The sequence below is a fragment of the Hyposmocoma kahamanoa genome, unplaced genomic scaffold (genome assembly GCF_003589595.1).
Source record: "Hyposmocoma kahamanoa isolate Upper Pololo Valley unplaced genomic scaffold, ASM358959v1 244, whole genome shotgun sequence".
NCBI lineage: Eukaryota > Metazoa > Arthropoda > Insecta > Lepidoptera > Cosmopterigidae > Hyposmocoma > Hyposmocoma kahamanoa.
The window spans coordinates 2447368-2468924 of NW_020653761.1; the positions used below are offsets into that span (position 1 = coordinate 2447368).

General features: G+C 35.0%; 2 protein-coding genes across 3 annotated transcripts; one reads left to right on the top strand and one right to left on the bottom strand.

Moving 5' to 3' along the window:
- The first annotated feature begins 401 nt into the window (after positions 1-401).
- On the top strand, positions 402-7227 carry LOC113228812 (glucose dehydrogenase [FAD, quinone]-like). Its single transcript, XM_026462209.1, has 3 exons — positions 402-641; positions 3190-3323; positions 4984-7227. The coding sequence occupies exons 1-3, from the start codon at positions 488-490 to the stop codon at positions 6592-6594; spliced, it is 1899 nt and encodes a 632-aa protein (XP_026317994.1). The 5' UTR covers positions 402-487; the 3' UTR covers positions 6595-7227.
- Positions 7228-8748: 1521 nt separating this feature from the next.
- LOC113228813 (deoxycytidylate deaminase-like) lies at positions 8749-18062 on the bottom strand. 2 transcript variants are annotated; one of them, XM_026462211.1, is made up of 5 exons: positions 17989-18062; positions 17386-17497; positions 16119-16201; positions 11981-12182; positions 8749-8904 (listed from the first exon to the last, which is right to left on the bottom strand). In XM_026462211.1, the coding sequence occupies exons 1-5, from the start codon at positions 18023-18025 to the stop codon at positions 8766-8768; spliced, it is 573 nt and encodes a 190-aa protein (XP_026317996.1). In that variant the 5' UTR covers positions 18026-18062; the 3' UTR covers positions 8749-8765. The 2 variants fall into 2 exon arrangements, with proteins under 2 accessions (XP_026317996.1, XP_026317997.1); XM_026462212.1 differs by lacking the exon at positions 8749-8904 and adding an exon at positions 10594-10834.
- Between the last annotated feature and the right edge of the window lie 3495 nt (positions 18063-21557).

Sequence of the window (21557 nt, forward strand, 5' to 3'; positions counted from 1 at the left end):
CTGTTTTGTACTAGTATAGCTGCAGTAAAACGGCGTTTAACTATAAAAATCTTACATGTAACAATTGTAGATTGCAGGTTTTGTGGTCTAAGTGACAGTCATTTACTTTTGCTGTTGATTGTACTTAGTGAGCTCAGGATAAGATAGTTGTAGCATCACCTATATTTTTTGCTATGTTTTTATATCTGGGAACTCATCATCAGAATTTGAAAATTTATTTAGTTTTCTAAGTGACTGTTTGTCTGTCAGTTCTCCGACAAGAAATTAAATAAATACTTACTAATTGTAATTTTGAAAATATAAGTTTGATGGTATGTTTTATGATGGTATATTTCGAATAATTGAAATTATACTGCAATCGATGGATGGACGGATACCGATTTTACTCGGTTAAACGAAGAAACTTCACCTCCTTTAACTAGCAGGTAAAAGACTCTGGACTTTGGACTTTCTTTAGTCATCAAGAGTAAAGAAAAACTTAATCAAAATGTTAAATAGAAATATAAATAGAGTGTTCAGCGATATTCTAGGATTTCTACAGGATTCAAGATCTGCGTCGTTGGTAATATGGGTGCTAAGGTTGCTGGCTCTAAGTCGGGCTATCACAGGCATCGGTTGGCCCGAACATTATCCGGTACATGGTAAATATACGAAAGAGAGCGGTTACACATGGTGACTTTTAGCCGCTCGTGTGCAGCGATGCAGTCGCTACTTGTCTACACATACGCGCGAATGAAATGTCGATACTACTGCAGCTCGAATTAATTTTTTTCCCGTACTAATACTGTTCATGTTGCTTGGGTCGAGCAGCAAGGACATTGGCTTCATTTCAGTTGGTGTAAAAAAAATCATTGGTGTATGTAAAGTAGAATACAGTGTTTTTCTTGTAAAATTTCGATGTAAGTTTGTGTTTTTTTCAAACGTGGAAAATTTATCAGTGTATGTCTTGATTGAACTGATTGATTTAACACTTTCGCTGTAATGCGGAAACGACCAAAGCGATTTGAGGTTGTGTCGACTCATAAGCGATATAAATGTGATGTTAACGCGATACACGTTTTTAATGATTCAATATAAGCAACTGCATCTATGCCGCACCTATTAGACGGTAATGTCGCGATGCAATCATAAATATTTCATTTCATAAACGCGCGTTTGTATCGTTGCCAATACGCACCGTGTGTAACCGCTCTTAGATTTAGATTTTACTAACAACAAGCAACATTGGTGTCAAAAGTCATGTTAGTCTACGTATAAGTTCAATATGTGGCTCTATTTCATAGAGCGTCTACTCCCAAAAGTAAAATCCGATACACGTAGCTGCGTAAGTCCTTCGTTTTAATAATTTCTTACTATGAAACGCGTTATGTGCCCGATTGTGGAACGATTGCGGAATGAAATGAAGTGATTTTTATGGGTGTCCGATTGATTTGACCTTAGACTATGGAAACTGAAGGACATGTTATGTTGACATATATAAATCAGACGTTATATGTATATGATGCATTTCGACGTTGAAAACATAAACATGTTATTGTCTTTGTTTAACTATTGCGTGCTGTCTTAAGTCAAAAGAGATAGCATTACACTGATCTGTGTCAAACATGGGAATCGAAAATACGTAACGTCATCTTAAATGCCAACCGTGGCCATTTCACAGTACATGACGTACATGATACGACTGTCAGGGGGAAGTACATCAAATGTCAAAACAAATATTTTTCCAAGTGTTGTAATAAAATGGACAAAAATATTGACAGTGAGAACAATTAAGTATTAATAAAAATTCGTCGCTGCAGCATTACGGGATGTGGCATTTGAAAAAGCGAAGATCGACCGTATGTAACATTGTACAGGGACGTGTTATTTTTCTGTCTATAAATCACACAAAAGTCCAAATATCTCATGTGATTAGACATATGCCAAATTTTGCTTTGGTTTCTTCAGATTGCCTATTTGTTTGTATATTTGATGATTGTTGTTAACGTTAATTATAGTTATTAAAATTACGTTGTTTTTAATAATTATTCCGCATTTTCATGAAAAAAAAATAAATAAAACAAGCTGAGTCTTGATAGTCACGTTGTGAATTCGTAACTATAGTCTAGTGTCAACTGTTAGTTTCGCCAAGGAGCATATAGATGGCGCTGTTAGAAGTTTACGAAATTAACATCGCGTATTTTTACTTAACGAAAAGTTATTTGCTATGTGCTATTAAATAAAAAATAAATAAAATATTGAAGAGATGTATGTAAATAAATAAGTTCAACTTAACTTTTAATCATTACAAATAAAAAAATAAAACTGAAAATATGAAAGTCACGTCATACTACGAACTGAGTGAATGAATAGGCACAAAGCTGCCGATTAAACATCATAGTTTTAACATTACAATAAGCTTACTTTAAGCTCGTTGTGGTACGAAAAGTCTATGTAAGGTTAAAGTAATATTGTTTTAATAGGTTATGGTAGGCCCCCTGATTACTTAGCGTTAACAATGAATTTAAATCTGTTTAACATTGTTACGTACATCGTGCGATAATGAATTTGAATGTATTTCGATTTGATATAGCTTACTTCTTACGTTACTCGATGGCTTCTTATATCTCATTGAAATAATGCTATTTTTAACCGACTTAAAAAAGGAGGAGGTTCTCAATTCGACTGTATGTTTTTTTGTATGTATGTTACGCGAACTTCGAACTTCGTCATTTGTGAACCGATTTTGATAATTATTTTTTTTGTTGGAAAGAGGATATTTCAATGTGGTCCCATTTAAATTTGAAGAAAATATTCCACCTTTGAGGGTAGCAAACTAGACGATCTGGTTTCGCGCACTTTCCGGTAACCGATTCCAATAAAGTTTGGCACATAGATATAATTCCACGAACTCTTGAGGCCGGTTTTTTAGTACTCTGTACTAAGATTATTATTTGTGTCTCTTATGTCTCAGGGACACGGGCGCAGTGGCAGTTCCCCTCAGATCTTTGCGATTTAAAGCTCGGAGTGGCACTAAACCTGTCATGGACAGGCGTGTATGACTAGTTCGTCCCGTCACTTGACACTATAAAAAACACAGTGTCACTATTCCAAATAAAATACTTTTTAATTTCCACAGGGAATTCCAAAAGGTGTTGAAAGTGGGTATGCGCCATGGTATATGTAAAATGTGTTCACGATTGTTTACAGATGGCGAAGTTTTTGATTTCATAGTGGTAGGGGCTGGCTCGGCGGGTGCAGTGGTGGCATCGCGATTGAGTGAGATACCTCACTGGAGAGTGCTGCTCATCGAAGCTGGTGGTGACCCTCCTCCGGGAAGCGTGGTGGGTTTTTATACAAAATATTTAATACAAAGATCGAACAATAAGAAATGCTTCTTTCAACCAGCTGATCCGAACCAGCATCTATAAGCAAACCGTGCCAGACGTTTACCCAACTAAGCTACGAACCACCAGCCTTTACGAATTTTGTTCTATGTGCTTGTTGCATATCAATACCTCCAACGAACACTACGTCAACTTTATTTTTTGTTAATTTGCTATTATTTTTGTAAACAGCCATAAGTATTTATTTACTAATATTATGTTCCCCAAATTTTGTGAAAAAAAAAATAGTTCATTGGAGGTATCGATGTCTTCGTTTTTGGTTTTGTAACGTCTTTATAGCCGTAACGCCATCTGTGAGAAATCTATGAAAGTTTTCCTTCACTCAACTAGGTGCCTTTACAGGTACCAGCAATTGACTGGAGATGTCACTTTATTAGTTGTAATTAAATTTTGAGAAAACGTTAAATACACTTTAAAATTAAGAAAAAATGTAATTACACTATTACCATAGTATAATAAGACAAGTAATGTAAGTCCATAAAAAAGTGTGCACGCCCGCCGCGCGCCTTGTATTGACGCACATATTCGCATAATCTCGCAGTGCACTCACATTGCATAAATTGGGGTCATCGCACGCGCTGTTGTAGAATAGCGTTCTCTCGGTGTTTAAAAAAATAATATCAAATAGTAGACATGATTATTTTTGTGTATATGGTTGTTTTCACAAGAGTGTCTCAAACATAGAATTGTTAGGTATTTCGTTTATGTATACGGTATCGCGTTCTACGTTGCATGTGCAATTTATGTGCTTGGTACAGAGCCAATTAACCGTGTCTTTTCTATAAAGGATGTAGTCTTTGACTCGCGCCTCACTTTTCATGACCATATCGTGACACTTGCTGCCGACTGCTTTAGAAGACTGGGCTTTCTAATCCGTAATGTCAGAGACTTTCATGATCCTGGAGCTATACGAATGGTCCATAATGGTGACAAGCAAGCTTCAGGCTTCGTCGCTTGTGTGTCACCCGCCTGAAGCTACCTATTTATTATTAATAGAAAAGGTCCAAAAAGATTTCCTTAGATTTTTATATAAAAAACTGTACGGCTACTACTCGTTTCTGTATCCGACGGAATATTTACTGGAGACTCTTCAATATAATTATCTTCAGGAATAACAAGTTGCTCGTCAGGTCTTACGCGCGACTCGGATTGTCCTGAATTTGTGGGCAACTTGTAAGTTTTGTCCCAGACGTCCCTAAAATAGATCTCAGATCGTGACGTCGTGAACTATTCGCAGTTCCTTGGGCATGTACAGTATCGCATCGGAATTCGTCGCTGCTCTATGCCCTCACAATGCTCAACGAACCGGACATCGGCACCGGAATGTTATATGTTAGTGTGGCGATGGACGGCTGTGAGTTGTGAATGCTTGAGATTTCGTGAAATGCTAGGGAATCGAGTTATTATTATAATGTATTTTTATTTTTTTATCCTATTGTTATTATTTTTTTTTCATAATTAGCTTAGTTTTCACGGTGCATTCGTTGTAACCGTAATACCGTGTAAATATATTTACAATAAATAAAGAAATAAAAAATAATTAAATAAACCTGTTTCGAGAATGGTCTTGAAATGAAAGATTTGTTATTAATTTCAGGCCCCGAGTTTATTTGCTACGCTAGCCCATACGAGTGTGGACTGGCAATACCGCGCCTATTTCGAAAACGGCACAGGTCTTGCTCATCCAGGAGGCTTCCTGTACTACACTCAAGGCAAAGTTCTTGGGGGTTCCTCTGCAGTAAACTATGAAATCTACTCTAGAGGTGTACCCGAAGATTTTGATGGATGGAATGAAATTGCACCTGGCTGGGATTGGAACACTGTTCTTCGCTATTACAAGAAATTAGAAGGAATGACAGATCCTTCTGTGTTGTATGATCGTCGTACAGCGCATTTACATTCCGCCAAAGGCCCTGTATTAGTATCTAGACCTCAAACTAACGTCATACATGCTGAGAAAAATGAAATCTTTTTGGATTCACTAGAAGAAATAGGCGTGAAAAGAATCCTAGAAATTAATGGTCCCGAAAAATTTGGAGCTGCAATTCCACATTTTACTTTTGCGAATGGAAGAAGATCTAGCACTGCAGAGGCTTATTTGAGGTCGACAAAGGATCGACCTAATCTTAAAGTAGCTAAGTACACTAGAGTCACTAAAGTTTTAATTGAATCAGAAAGGAAACACGCCTATGGTGTTCAAGTTCTACTAAAAAATGGAAAGATGATTGAAATATACGCTAACAAAGAAGTTATAGTTTCTGCAGGAGCAGTTAACAGTCCGAAGCTCTTAATGTTATCAGGAATTGGGCCAAGAAAAGAATTAAAACAACATCATATAAACATAATTGCGGATTTGCCAGTTGGAAAGAATCTTCATGATCATAGCACTGTGAGCATTGTATTTGCCGGACAAAGTGGGTTACAGACTGTGGTTCAGAATTTAGCTGCAGTAACAGAACTTGGATCATACCCTTTACCAGTACAATGTGGTTTTTTTCGAGTTGATAACTGTAGTTATGGTGTTCAAGATAGGAGGCCTCAATTTCAGATTTTGAATATGTATTCGGGTGCAGGAGCCTCACCGATCATTTTTGCTTTGTGTAAGAATGTTTGTAACCTGGATAAACCGTATTGTTTATCAACGGCGGAAGTTAATTTAAATAGAGAAATAGATATAACCCAGTTGGTGATGCTGCATCCTTATTCAAGAGGCCAAGTATCTCTTAAAAGTAAGAATCCCCTTGATGATCCTTTTGTCGAACTAGGAATCTACAGAGATCCAAGAGACGTGGAAAATTTTGTCCAGGGTATCAAATTTATAACACGTTTGATAAATACATCTTACTTCAAGAAAGTGAATGGATATATGCCAAAAATTCCTGTGACTGGTTGCAACCACTTATATTGGGGCACTGATAATTATTGGAGATGTTTTATTAAACATTCTTCATGGACATTGTTCCACCCGGTAGGAACTTGCGCTATGGGACCACATGGCGTTGTAGATAATACTTTGAAAGTACATGGCGTCTCAGGGCTACGAGTTATTGATGCTTCTGTTATGCCAAAGATTACCAGTGGCAATACCAATGCCCCAACAATGATGATAGGGGAACGGGCAACAGATTTTATTAAATTAGAACACTTGGCACATACTTATACGTACGAGTATCAGAATAACAGCAAATTGAACGCAGATGATGAGTGAGACGAAGAACAAATGCATTATTTTAGGAAGTAATTGCTAATAGATAACTTTAGGATCACTATAGCCAGTAATAATAGCTTGTAGCCATTCTTTCAACCCCAACCGCAACAATTTCATTTTTATTGCGATATTTGATAAGACTCATATTTTATTGTACCTACACGAAATTAATATTTATTGTAAAATTTCTATGCAAGTCGGCCGATAAAAATATGGAAGACAATTAATGTAAACGCTTCACTGAGATTGTTCATACAGACTACCCAGTTAATGTCGTTTTGCATAAAGATTTCAATGATGTTAAGTATGGGTGCATTCAGATTTGGTGAATGTGCTTGTTTGCGAAAGACTCGCGAGTTGCACATGCAACGCATTCGCCAGATCTCTATGTACCTTAATGATCTTTTGTAAAGGAGAATAATTTATTGATTGTAAAAGATCGTGAAAAATAAATTTAATGTATAATTTTGTGACCTGTGTCGCCCCTGGTGGCCTCTTGATGACCGTGCAAGCATGGGTGGTGCCTTCAGAGCAGCATTTTCTAATTTTTTATGACACCGTGTCACGGGACGAACAAGTCGTGGGCCTGGTGGTAAGCGACACGCCTGTCCATAACAATTACGTGCTACTCAGAGGTTTAAATCGCAAAAATTCAAAGGGCACTGCCAATGCGCTTGTCACCCTGAGATACAAGTTAACAAGTCCCATATGTACCTGTAATTAATAAATGTAGAATAGGTATGGTGGCAGTACTTCCCTGGACGAACTCTTTCACAAGGGGCTCCACTCTACTGCTACTAAAATTAAAAACCTCGAACGTTCTGTATTTTTTTTGTATTTCCTGAATTATAGCACCGGAATATTTTAGATCTGAGTGAAAAGGGATCTTCTAAGTGAACATGTGTCCATATCTTCGTTTTCTATCAGATGAGATTGTGGACATCCGTGAGCCTATTTTTATTTCAAATTGTAAAACCCTGTCTGCTTATACTTTTGTATTACAAAGTTACGTATGACCACACGTCAAATGTGCTCTTATCACATGAGTCCATTGACTTAAAATTATATGGACGTCGGGTCCGCGCTAAAAACGTCCGAACTTATAGGGCGTTAAAATCGTATACAAGCGTCATTCACGCTTTAGTCTTCGTTTGTTCGACTGACAGCGAAGCAAGCAAAATTAGACAGTACTGCGATGACATTACAATTTCAATTCAACGTTTTAGCTTTTTCATATTCCTTTACATGTCACTACGTTTAAATAGGTTGACTTGGGACATTTTTTTCGTGGTTTTTGTATTAGACCCGTCGTCCATTTATTTGTAAGTCAATGCATGAGTCATAAAAATAAACTACATGAAACAAATGATCTTGAATTATTTAGAAACTTTTGTACAATGTATATGTCAGTTCTATCGTATCCTAAACACAGTATTTTTGCTTGTTTCGTGTGGCAGTTGCCTAGTATACAATTTACAGCACCTACGGATGTTCGGTTGATCTGCAGGTCTCGATTTTCTTCAAACATGACCTATCACATTTTCATTTTTACATTACTACCCAAAGAAAAAAGTGCGTAATGTTTTTGATGTTATATTTTTTTTTCTAAATTTACGATGTTAGTATTTTAAAAATTGTATTTTTTATTACTCCTAGCGGGATTCTCAATGTTTCATTTAAAAGCTGTCATTCCAAAATAACTCGAAAGAAAAAGGAGCATTTTTTTTAAGGTATTATTTTTGGAAAATATGACCATCATCAGTTGTCTGTAGTTTTATTTAAGCGTGCTCTACATTTTTATTCCAAAAACATAAAGTGTGACGTCGTAAATTGAAAAGACGATTCATAAAATCTAAAAAGCTAACAAGAATAGTTTTAAAAAGTGAGAAGACAGTAAATTTTCAAAAAACAGTACATTTTCGTTAAATAACAGTAGAACAGTAAATAGGAAATGAAACTATTTATCCGGATTTAAATCGCATATATTTGTTTTTTCAAACAAACTTAATATATAGCGATTTAAATCCGGATAAATAGTTTCATTTCCTATGTGTAACAATCGCGAAAACCTAAGAACTCGATAAGAACAGTAAATGTTTGCCAAAGACAGTAGCTCTACTGGAAAAACAGTAGACCTGGCAACGCTGATCGCCGCCTTCTGTTGCTCGTAGCTACCGGACATATTCCAGTGACAAGTGATATGCATCTTCCACTACTGTACATAACTCATAATGAGGAGAATTGTTTTTTTTTTCTGTCCGGTTCTCATTCTTAGTGCGACGACAACTGTTTTCCCACCATAGTCGCACTCTGCAAACCAAGGCAAATGAGGAGGCTGACACTCAATTGAGCGATACTTGATTTTTCCCTCGAACTGATTTCAAAATACTTTCCACATTTGAGCACATTTTAATTTATATTTGGGTAGATTTGCCCTTGTTATTCCACGCTTAGCTGTGATGTCAGCCTTATCATTCTCTTTTGAAACAAATGAATTTATATGTAAAATTTCAAAACTTTCCTATTTCAGCATAAAATTGTTATCGACTAATTTCGTTCCTGAAAAATTGTCATTTTGCAGACATGGCCTTATTACACCACGGGTTTTGTTTGTTTTTTTAGCAATTTGGATCGTCTTAAGAGTGGTTACACGCGATGAGTAGCGATGCAAACGCGCGTTCGTGAAACGCACGATTGCATCGCTACATTTGCGATTTATAGGGGATTGCATCGATGCAATCGCGCGTTTGTATTGATGCAGTTGCGCGGCAGTAGCGCGTTTGCTTCGCTGCTTAAATTAGCGCGTGTGTGTAAACGTGTGTAATCGTTCAAAATTGGACGTCAAAGGCGTCCAATGGGACAGCGGGATAGGGAAAAAGCACTAACCTTAATTATATGTGCATTTTGTTTATTTTAGCGATACAAAAATTGTAGTAGTCAGTGTGTAAATTTAATTTTTCTCAAAGAAACTAGCAAACGTTCGCTTTTCTTTCAAACGACGAACACGCAAAGAGCTTGATTTTCGTCACACCACAAAATTAAAAATAAATCCATTTCTAACGCTACGTTAAACTTTTAAATATTTGTCCAATTTCATATAACTGCGAGGTGACCAAAAAAAATGCGATACAGCCAAGTCTACTAGCTTTTTGTGTGCATATCGCGTATTTTTTTAAACTCTGTTTTAAAAAGGTCTACAGTTAGAAAAAACATTTGAAAAGTTAAGTACTTTTGATATATTTGAATTATTTCCTTGGTCTTATTGAGCAAAACTGTATAGACCTCAGTGGGAACGATATTGCCTGACTCGTACAATACGAGACCGAGCGCTTGACCTTGTAACTCATTGTAATATAATACACTATTCTTATGATTATTTTTAATGACGTTATTATATAAATTAAGTATATTACATTGTAGTAAAACATTTACGCTATATTAAGTATCTTATCTTAGCTGAGTGCAATAATATTTCCCATGAAAACATTTGTTCATTATCAACGTGCAAACGTTTGTTTTTATAAGTGGTAGTAAGGTGGTATAACTTGCTTGAGTATAGTTACCTTTTGTTATTTGTTCGTATCGTATGCGCTCTACAATAAAATCATAGTCTGTCTTTTTGAAGACGCAGTAAAATGACATTTGAAGGGTTGCCAGTTTTCATAAAATTTTAAATAGTTATGTAGTTGTTGTCGATAGTTTTATCGATAGATTGTGAAAGAAGATAAACATTTGCCAAAAATGACTGAGTTGTGAATGTTACTTGTGTTCTTAGGTTTTCGTGATTGTTACACATAGGAAATTAAACTATTTTTCCGGATTTAAATCGTGTATTTTTGTTTTTTCAAACAAAGCAACGTTTCGGGCCCTTTACAGGTACCGTGTTGAAAAAACAAATATACGCGATTTAAATCCGGAAAAATAGTTTCATTTCCTATTACAAACATTATTTATTGTTTTGTACCAACTTTATAAATTAAAACAGAACCATGTTTTTGGAAGTATTGCTTTTTATTATTAGTTCGCAAACAATTTTTGCTACTTATATATCATTATGTACTACCCTCTAATTGAAATAAATTTGATTTACTTATATTGTGTTTTTGAATTTCATAGAATTTTTCTAACACGCTCGCGTACCTAATGTTCTTAAAACATTACATACAGTCACATTTTATACAGCACCTTTGGTCGATCTTCGTCAAAGTCTACGTTAAACTCTTCAATTTTTGGATATTTCCTAAAACAAAAAAAATACAACGTTGATGAAAAAATGGAAAATGGATGATAATAAAAACCTTGCATAATTTTTTAAGGTTATTTTAATTCGAACGACAACCGGGATCTATTCTTATGGCCCTGCAATGTAAGGAAGGACACGCTACAATAAGGTCCAAATAGGTTCGACGGCAGCTACAGGCGATTGGGATTTTTTTGTTTTGCTGAAATTTGTTAGGGTGAGTGCGAGGTGATCGTACTTATTAGCATTTTTTTTATTGTGAATAAGTACATTCAGCATCATGTAAACCGCTCAACCGTCAAGCCATGTAAACAGTCATATTTAGTCTGGAAAGTGGAACGTTATGTAAATGACGTTTGACACAATTTTCCACAAACAAATGACCTGATTGGTACTATGAAATATGCAGGCGGTTGCACCTACAAAAAATCATATCTCCTCGGGTATAGTAACCTTATTGTCGCTTTTGATTTACATGCAGTTTTGGAATTTTACTTATAATACTTGGTGTAATTCACCATAAAACTCCGTCAACAAATTTTCTTCTGAGTGTACGTACTGCGGTACCGTACTCTGAAAAAAACTTTATTGGCTGAGAGTTGACAGAGATGTTAAGTTTCCATAACAAAGTTTTCATTGTAATTAAGTTTCATTGAATGTTACGATGTTTCACATTCAATTGTGACTTTCAATTATTTTTTGTGAAATTACTTGAGTGAAGAAAAACTTCTCTTCACTCGTCTTCTTCTTCCTTCTTCTTCTTCTCACAGATGGCGCTACACAAAAAAGTCGTTAAAAACAAAAACAAAGATATACATCAAGCACATAGAATATTTCGTACGGTCCGCTGGTTCGTTCAGTGGCTTAGTTGGCATAGCGTCTGTCGGTTTACTAGGAGACGCTGGTTCGAATCCAGCCGGATCGAAGGATTTTTTCTAAGTGTTCGATCTTTGTTTGTAATTATAACAAAGTTTTCATTATCTTGAAACTACAAAGTGCAAATAATTTTGTAGTTCCATGATAGTAAAAACTTTATTATGGGATCTAAACGTAAAGATGGAGGTCCATCAGCTCTCAGCCAACAAAGCATTCTTCCTAAGTGTACTAAAATTTTGGATCTATACACAGTTTATACAAATTACTTACCTGCATTTGACACCTGCTTCTTTTAACATTGGTAAAGACCCTTCGTATTTTTTACGACTATCCATATAGACAACTTCAGTTATCCTAGAACGTATGATGACCTTGGCACATTCTTCACAAGGTAACAGCCCTACGTAGAGGGTACAGCCCTCGACGCTTGCTGAGTTTTTGTTAATAATTGCGTTCATTTCTGCATGGCAAACTGGAATAGGAGACATGGTTTAGTATGCTGTCGAGATGCATCGGGATGAAATCTGCTTGGTCGAGATGCATCGGGACAAGTTATTACGCGTTTAATATTGAATATTTTGAATAAATGTTTTTTAAGTGGTGGGATATGCGCGCTGCCACTGGTAACAGGTACGCGGAATATTTTAGGCAAGCCGGTGGGAATCGAGTTATATGGACGCTTCGCCACTGCTACCTACGTGACATTGGCGGAATTGTGAAAGACAGAACAAGCCACTAATGAAGATAAAAGAAGAAGTAGTTTGTTGAAAACATGTCAATAATATTTTAAGAATATTTGACTATAAAATAAATTGTAAGAAATTATACTTGGCTTTAGTGAAAAATAAGCTTAGTCTCAACCATTGACTCATAATTATATAGACGTCGGGTCCGCGCTAAAAAGCGTCCGAACTTGTAAGGCGTTAAAATCGTATACAGAGCGTCAAACTCCGCTTTAGTCTTCATTTGTTCGACTGACAGCGCGATACTGCGATGACATTACAATTTAAATTTTGAATAGGTTGACTTGGGACATTTTTTTCGTGGTTTTTGTATTAGACCCGTTGTCCATTTATTTGTAAGTCAATGGTCTCAACCAATAAATCGGTGGATTTTGTAGGCCTTGACATGTGCGGTTTAAGTTCATTGCAAAGATTGTGGACCCCATCTTTGCCAAGCCCATATCTTTTCATAAATTGTTATGCATCCATTTCAAACGGATCACTACGATCTCGCAGTTGTCTCCTTTGGATTTTTTCCATATTATTATTGTGTGAAACATCATTTTCGAGATACTCAAACATTTCGTATTAATCGCACACGATGAAAAGATTGCCTAAAATGTATAACCTCAAAATTATAATAATTATTATACAATTATACACAAAACAATTCAATAAAAGCTACGCCAAGACACAGTAAACTGAATGGTTTATTGCTGTTACTTTTTGAACAAAATGTCAAAATAACGTTTGTAATACGATATTGCCAGCCAAACTTCGGGCCTTAGATTATGGAAGACAGCCTCGTGTCACGTGACCGCTGACTGGCTGGTATTACCAGTTCATAATACGAAATTACAAGGCAGTTTAGTTTACGGCGTAAGCTGCGTGGAAATAAGAGTTCATATTAGGCCCCCAGGATGCATTAGAGCGATTGAGTATCATATATTCATGTATGATATTTTAATTAGCAAAAATTTGAGGCAAAAATACAAGGTTCTTTTTTTTTAAACTCATTATAGGTCTGTATACAGAACTATAATACTCATTAAAGATTATGTACAGAACTTGAATGGAAATTTTCAGTTCGATAGCGAATACCATGGACAATAGAATTTTGATTCTGAACTAAAAAGAGCGCCTCTATCTTAGACTATGGAAACTAAAGGACATATCTATATAAATCAGACGTTATATGTATTACGTGCCGTCTTAAGCCAATTACATTGTTCTTTGTCAAATACGGGAATCGAAAATACGTAACGTCATCTTAAATGCCAACCGTGTCCATTTCGCAGTACATGAGGTACATGATACCGTTGTCAAAGAGTTTGACATCAAATGTCAAAACAAATTTTTTCCAAATGTACTTTTAATTATTCGCATGTATTATAATTAAATTGGACAAAAATATTGAGATGAGAATAATTAGGTACTAATAAAAATGCGACGCTGCAGCATTAAGGGATGTGGCTTTCGAAAAAGTGCAAATCAATCGAATGTTACATTGCACAGGCATGTGTTATTTTTTTGTCTATAAATCACACAATACCCCAAATATTTCATGTAATTAGACTTATTTAAGTAGTTTAATTATAAATCTTGCCAAATTTTGCTTTTGTTAAAAGTAACAATCTAAAGAGATTGCCTGTTTGTTTGTATATTTTGATGATTGTTGTTAACGATTATTTTGAGATAGTGTTGATCTTGTAAGCATACATATTATCGATATTCTGTTATTAAAACAATTCACTACGAGCTTTTTATTGTTTTATTATTATTATTTTTATTATTTCAAGTTTTCCTACAAATGAAAAAAGGAAGGAAGAATGGTTGGAAATCATAGGACTGCCGAATATAAACGTTGGATCAAAGACCATCTTCATTTGTTCCCTTCATTTTGAAGAGTAAAATTTTAACAGAACTTTGAATGTAACTAGATTACATGACAACGCTATTCCATCATTAGGTTTATTGGTAAATAATTTTATGTTCAATTTAGATTAAACAAGACTCATTTACTAGTTATTCTCAGTTCCTGAAAACAAAATTATTCACTCGTTTCTGATTTTTCCCAATGACAATTTTAACAATTAAAAATTGACTATTTTTTTAAAGCCTACAATATAATGACATGTTAGTCCAACGTAGCTAGGCCGAAGATTTTCAAACGGTACGTTGATGATACTTTCACAATATTACCTAAACATAGCATACCTTCTTTCTTGGACCATCTTAATTCTTTTAGTATTAAGATCCAATTTACTATGGAACAAGAGAATTGTGGTACTTTAGCTTTCTTAGATGTTTTAATTAAAAGAAATCCTAATAACATTTTAGGCCATACTGTATTTCGAAAGAAAACCTATACAGATAGGTATCTCAATGGTAATTCCCATCACCATCCTAGCCAGTTAGCTACAGTGGGCAAATCTTTGTTTCAGAGAGCACATGGTGTCTGCGACAGTAATCATCTGGCAGGGGAACTATAGCATATAAAGCAAGTCCTACATGCGAATAAGTTGAAGATTCCACGCCAATGCCGCAGGCCCCGTGTGAAACCACTAACAGTCGAGCGAAAACCTGCCATCTTACCTTACGTGAGAGGTGTTACAGACAAGATCGGAAGAGTCCTCAGGCGTGCATCTATCAAGACCTATTTCAAGCCCCTGAGGACTCAGTTCCTGAGACCCGTGAAATGTAACATCCCCTTACAGGATGCAGGAGTTTACAAGCTTTACTGTGAGTGCGGTCTCTCTTATATTGGACAAACAAAGCGAAGTATTTGTACCCGCGTCAAAGAACATATAGCTGATGTCAAACACCGTCGCGTAAACAAGTCTGCAGTCTGCGAGCATGTCATGGATAAACCTACACATTCAATGAAGTTTGACAAACCCCAGGTCCTTGCTAAAGAAGTCCGTTATCTACCCAGGATGCTGCGAGAGGCCATTGAAATTAAAAAAACATCCTAATTTCAACAGGGAAGATGGTTTCTCCGTACCACCAGTTTGGGATCCAGTATTACCTCTAATGAAAAATCCCAAACAGACATAAGACTGCAGTACTAATTAATATGTTTTAGTTTATTCTAATTTCTATTAATAATTAATAATAAATTGAACTTAATAAAAATTCATTCAATAAAATAATTTGTAAAACTTAATGTAGCGTAAATTGGAATGTTTTCTTTGTAAAATTAAAAATAAGGTATTTAATTAATAACTATTGTAACTATAGTGAAAAAATAGGGTGGTTTGCATCAATATTAGACATAACTGGTTGAAGACTGTACCACCTCAGTCAACCGTGACCATGGGACCTGTAAAGGGCCAGAAAAGTCGGTTTGTTTGAAAAAACAAATATACGCGATTTAAATCCGGAAAAATAGTTTCATTTCCTATGTGTAACAATCGCGAAAACCTAAGAACTCGATAAATTTATAATTGACAAGAGTAGAATTTTTTTAATGATTTAAGATTGTCTTTGCGATTTAAGTGTCGCATATCACTACGACTCACACGACTTATTTATCCCATCACTTGCTATCATAAAAAAAAAACTTTTTTTACACTAAACTTCGTATTGTCATTAGAAGAGAACTTCTTTAAAATTTCGTAAAATAGCAAAAGCCTTTCAAAATCATCTGATGTACCCGAAAGTGTAATAAACTTTAGTAAACATACCAAACAGTAACTTATTCTTCAATCCTTCTTCTGTCTTCCAAGGCATTTTAGAATCACGACACTTGATTGGCATACCGTTATATCTGAAAGAATATGTTGTGTACTGTAGGTATCATATTACATTCGAGAAATAGAGACGAAATGTCATTTCATTTGTTTGAAAACTATTCTGCAACAGTGACAACTGCGCTCCGATTGACCAGCCCGAATCCGAAACAATTGACTTGTATGTATCATCAATTGTTTCACTTCATATCGACCAGTTTAACTTGAGCTTTGCTATAATGGACGATAATTGAAAAATTACCTAATTAATATTTATGTTCATTAATCGATGAAATGTAGTAATTCCGTTTGTCTTGCAATTAGATGTTTTACTGTTTTTCCGACACCACCGACTGAAACAGCCTCCCATTGTTAGAGATATTGTCTTTACTACAATAAATACAGAATATTTTTGGAATATACGAAGACATACACACAAGTCAGTTGTTGGCGCTGTACTATTTAAGCTTTCTAATTTGTGATTCCAGCGCAAACGAGATTTGATACTTAAAAGTGATATAAGGCCCATTTGCCGGATGAGTTAGTTGCCAGGGATGGATGGCCCTTGTTTCGTTTCTTTTTCTGGTTATATACTCGATGGTATGGTATAATCCATATTATCAATGTCATAATTACGTTGAACGTCGGTTTGTTTGAAAAAACAAATATACGCGATTTAAATCCGGCAAAATAGTTTCATTTCCTATGTATAACAATCGCGAAAACCTAAGAACTCGATGCTCAAGTGTAATTTTTAAGTTTAATGAATGTCAAGATATTTTACTGCCATGATTTGCAATTATTTTTTTTTTGGGAAATTACTCCACTTCAATTTATATTGAATTGATATTTCTTTTTTTTTATTATGTAGCCAAGGAACGAACCAGCGGCCCTCATGAATTTTTCTATGCGCTTGTGGTCGAATCTTTGTATTTGGTTTTTCAACGACTTTTTACCCGTAGCGCCATCTATGAGCAGAGCACGTTTTGCTAGGAGACGTCGGTTCGAATCAAGCTGGATGGAAGGAATTTTTCTACGCTCTGCCAACTTAGCCACGGAACGTACCAGCAGACCTTATGAATTTTTCTATGTGTTACACATAGAAAAATTCGCAGAAAAACCATTGACGTTATAGTTATTGTCATCGACCACGTATTTAATGAGGTGACATTGTCGTCAAATGTAAAACTAGAATAAAGTGAGAATTATTTCTAAAACTCACCCAATAGCAACAATTTTGTCTTTATTAACGACGCAAGCGCCAACCTGAGTTTTCGGATCTTTGCTCCTTTCAGCTGCTAGGCTTACAATGCGCATGTAGAAATCTTCTTCTTCTTCTGTAAAATTTTTAACCCCAAAATTATTGTTCCCTTAAACAACAAAGCAGACACGGAATGGTGGCCAAGAGGAGCAAAAAGGCCAGTGGGCAGATCACCAGCCCAATGGTCTCACGATATCGTCAGATTTTCGGGATCGCGCTGGATGCGAATGGCACAGAATCAAAAATATTGGCTCAATAAAGAACAGGCCTATGCCCCGCAGTGGGTTGATGTTGAGTGACCATGTTGATGATAATGATTTAATTAGGATTCAACAATAAATTCTGTCCAATAATTTGTTTGTTTGTTAAGTTATATAAGTCGAAATTTAATTTATTTTGATGGTGATGATTTATGTTATAAATTTATAAAAATGATGTTATTCTAATTTGTATGTAACTAACAATAGTTTAAGTAGCTAAATTAACACCAACGATCCAAGTTGGTACAACCAAAAATAGTTTATGATTATTTATTATCATAAAAATATTGCCATGCTTACTTACCAGTTCGAAGACTTATTTCAGAAGGTGAGGTAGTCATTTTGTTAAACACAAGTAAACTCAAAAGCAAACTGGCTAACACTAAGTTTATAAAGAAAATTTAGATAAGACTGTACGTAGATTGTCGATTACTGTGGTCAATTTATTGATTATTGTTATCATCACGCTGCTGTTTCGATATCTGCTGAAGACATTTGGTGAATCTCATTATCAAATAGAAATTACTCACGGTCGCCGATCAGTGTACATTTATGTTCATAATATTTGTGCAACGAAGGCCAAGGTAATAGCTACCATATAAAATTGGACATTTTTTTTGTCTAAATTAACGGAATTAACTCAACGATACCCATTATATAATTTTATAATAATGGGTGTATTTAACTTTAAAAAGATGAGGGGTGGTGTCGCATACATTGTGATGAGCTCAAGCCAAACAATTATTCGGCAAATTACATAAAAAACTTCTTGGATATAATATACATGCGTAATTTATCCCAGTTCAACGGAGAATTTAATTGTAATAATTGTATATTGGACTTAGTAGTCTCAAATAATAAATTAGAAATTCAACAATGTTCTTCACCTTTGGTATCGGAAGGTCCGCATCACAAAACGCTTAATATTTGTTTTGTCTTATTAGATAATATGTGTGCTGTAGAACAAGAAATAATTATTACGTACTTATTTAATCGTGCTGATTATGTAGCTATTAACTCGGAGTTAAGAGGGAGCAGAGGAAAAATTCCTAATCTTCGATTTGATTTTAGAGGGGTATATCCACTTTGAAGTTAAAAATAAAATATTGTATGAGTAACTACACGATATATTCAAGCATAGACACTAATCAGAAACATAAAACAATAAAGTTAGATAAAAACCACGAAAAGACCACTAATTTTCACATTTTTTCGATTCATCCTCGAAATGCTACAGGTTATTAGGACAAAAATTTGATAATTAATTATATTTATGCATGATCGAGTACTGTCACTATGGATTTTTTTTAATCCCCTTAGTTTTAGAGTTATTCCGCTAAAACGTATTTGGTACTTTAAATGCGCAAAATTCAACATCTCCTGTCGCATGTCACGCGAACTTCAGGCATATATTTGTCTCACAAATGTGGGCGGAGCCAACGTCAAAACTTTTTTGGCATGCTCCCTCTTAAGCTCAACTAATTGGCAAGAAATATTAAAGAATAACACCCTAGATACGGCTCTATCAAATTTCTATTCGAAATTGTATGAATTTCGTGATAAATACATACCTAATAAATCTGTTTGTGCCAGTAAACACCCACTTTGGTTTAATACCGCTCTTATTAAAACTTTAAAAGAAAAAACTAAATATCACAATAAGTATAAGGTATATGGCAACATGTCAGGTTATGTAGCATTTACTTTTTTGCGCGCTAAAGGTAATAAACTTGAAAAAGAATGTTTTGACTCATTTATCACTTATATAGAAAAACCTATGAAGCCTTTTCGTCATATATAAAAAGTAACAAGAAAACTAGTGATATTCCTAATCACATGTAGGTATCACGACAATTCACTTGCACAGAATGGGAAGGATATTAGTAATCTATTCAGCGAATACTTTCAGTCCACATTTGTTCGGTTGACATACCCGCAAAGTCTACTAATGAAACTTCATTTAACATTAATTTAACTACAACGACTATCAGTTTCATCGAGATAATTCCTAGTGCTGTTTTAAAATTACTTGAATCCCTAGATCTTTCAAAGTCCGGTGGTCCTGACCATATATCGCCTATTTTTGTAGTCAAGTGTGCACCCAGCCTGTTTGATTCTCTTTGCTTACTTTTAAATCGCTCTATCTCTGCCTCTGAGGGTTATCTTCCTTTCTTGTGGAAGAAAGTTTTTGTAACTCCTATATCAAAAAAGGGAATAAATCAGAAGTTCAATATTACCGTCCTATTTCCAAGTTATGCTTATTTGCTAAAATTTTTGAAAAAATTGTACACGATCAGGTTTATGCTTCTCTTTTGCCATCAGTGAAAGTTACGCAACATGGATTTGTCAAAAATCGCTCAACCTCATTTAATTTAATACTAGTCAATGAATTTATCACCTCTAGTATGGAAGAAGGTATCCAGGTAGATGTCATCATATACACTGACTACCGGATTGATCACAGAGTTATTTTACAAAAATTTTTAGAAGACGGTATTCACGCTCCCAAACTGATGTACTCTCGGGGTATACCACTGGTTGGAAGAATACACCTTCTGGAGTGCCGTAAGGGTTGATTTTAGGTCTCTTATTGTTTGTTATATTTATTAACGATGTACAGTCTTGCTTTCAAAACTCTAAAATATTGTTATTTGCAGATGATATGAAAATTTTAAAACAGGTTGCTTCTATACGCGATGCAAATATACTGCAAGAAGACTTATTTAGATTCGAACAATATTGTGCCATAAATAAGTTAGGCCTCAATGTTTCTAAATGTATGACTATGACTTTCCAAAAAAAACAATATATTTAATAATACATACTATTTACTTGGAAGCCCTATTGAGAAGGTAAATCGAATCCGGGACTTAGGGGAAATACAAGATCACAAACTTCTGTTTGATGAACACGTAGAAAGCATAATCAATCCAAAGCGTTAGGGTTCACTACGAGGACATCTCTAAATTTTAAAAACTTAAAAACCATAAAAATCCTTTTCTGTGCTTTTGTACGAAATCACCTGGAATACGCGAGCCAAGTCTGGAACCCCAACTATAAAATTTACATTAATCGAATAGAAAATATCCAAAAGAATAATATAAAATAAATAGATTACAAAGCTCTAGTTTGGACATCAGGTAAAATCAATAGCTGCAAACGATACAATTTTCTTCCATTACAATACCGACGTACAATAAGCGACATTTCTTACCTAATGAGCGTCGCTCGTGGATCTACAGACTGTCCGGATTTACTTGCTAAAATACAGCTCTGTACTAATACAAAAAGCCTCCGTGAACGACCATTGCTAAACATACCATTAGTTAAAACTAATTATAGACAAAATTCCTTATTATTATATTATATTGCGTGCCTCCTCTGCGTTTAATAAGTGGTGAGTGGACTGTGATCTTGATCTGTTTTGTACTAGTATAGCTGCAGTAAAACGGCGTTTAACTATAAAAATCTTTGAATACATGTAACAATTGTAGATTGCAGGTTTTGTGGTCTAAGTGACAGTCATTTACTTTTGCTGTTGATTGTACTTAGTGAGCTCAGTAGTCAGTTAGTTGTAGCATCACCTATATTTTTTGCTGTTTTTATATGTGGGAACTCATCATCAAAATTTGAAAATTTATTTTCTAAAATTAAATAATATCTAAAAATATAATTAATTTTCTAACTGACTGTTTATCTGTCAGTTCTCCGACACGAAATTAAATAAATAAATAAATTCTTACTAATTGTAATTTTCAAAATATAAGTGAGATGGTACATTTCGAATAATTGAAATTATACTGCAATCGATGGATGGACGGATACCGATTTTACTCGGTTAAACGAAGAAACTTCACCTCCTTTAACTAGCAG

Coding starts and splice junctions, on each gene's coding strand:
- LOC113228812 (XM_026462209.1), top strand. CDS start 488: ATGTTAAATAGAAATATAAATAGAGTGTTCAGCGATATTCTAGGATTT. Junction 642..3,189: donor CGAACATTATCCGGTACATG/GTAAATATACGA, acceptor GATTGTTTACAG/ATGGCGAAGTTTTTGATTTC. Junction 3,324..4,983: donor ACCCTCCTCCGGGAAGCGTG/GTGGGTTTTTAT, acceptor TATTAATTTCAG/GCCCCGAGTTTATTTGCTAC.
- LOC113228813 (XM_026462211.1), bottom strand. CDS start 18,025: ATGACTACCTCACCTTCTGAAATAAGTCTTCGAACTG. Junction 17,498..17,988: donor TGAAATAAGTCTTCGAACTG/GTAAGTAAGCAT, acceptor ATTTTACAGAAG/AAGAAGAAGATTTCTACATG. Junction 12,183..16,118: donor GAAGAATAAGTTACTGTTTG/GTATGTTTACTA, acceptor CTCCTATTCCAG/TTTGCCATGCAGAAATGAAC.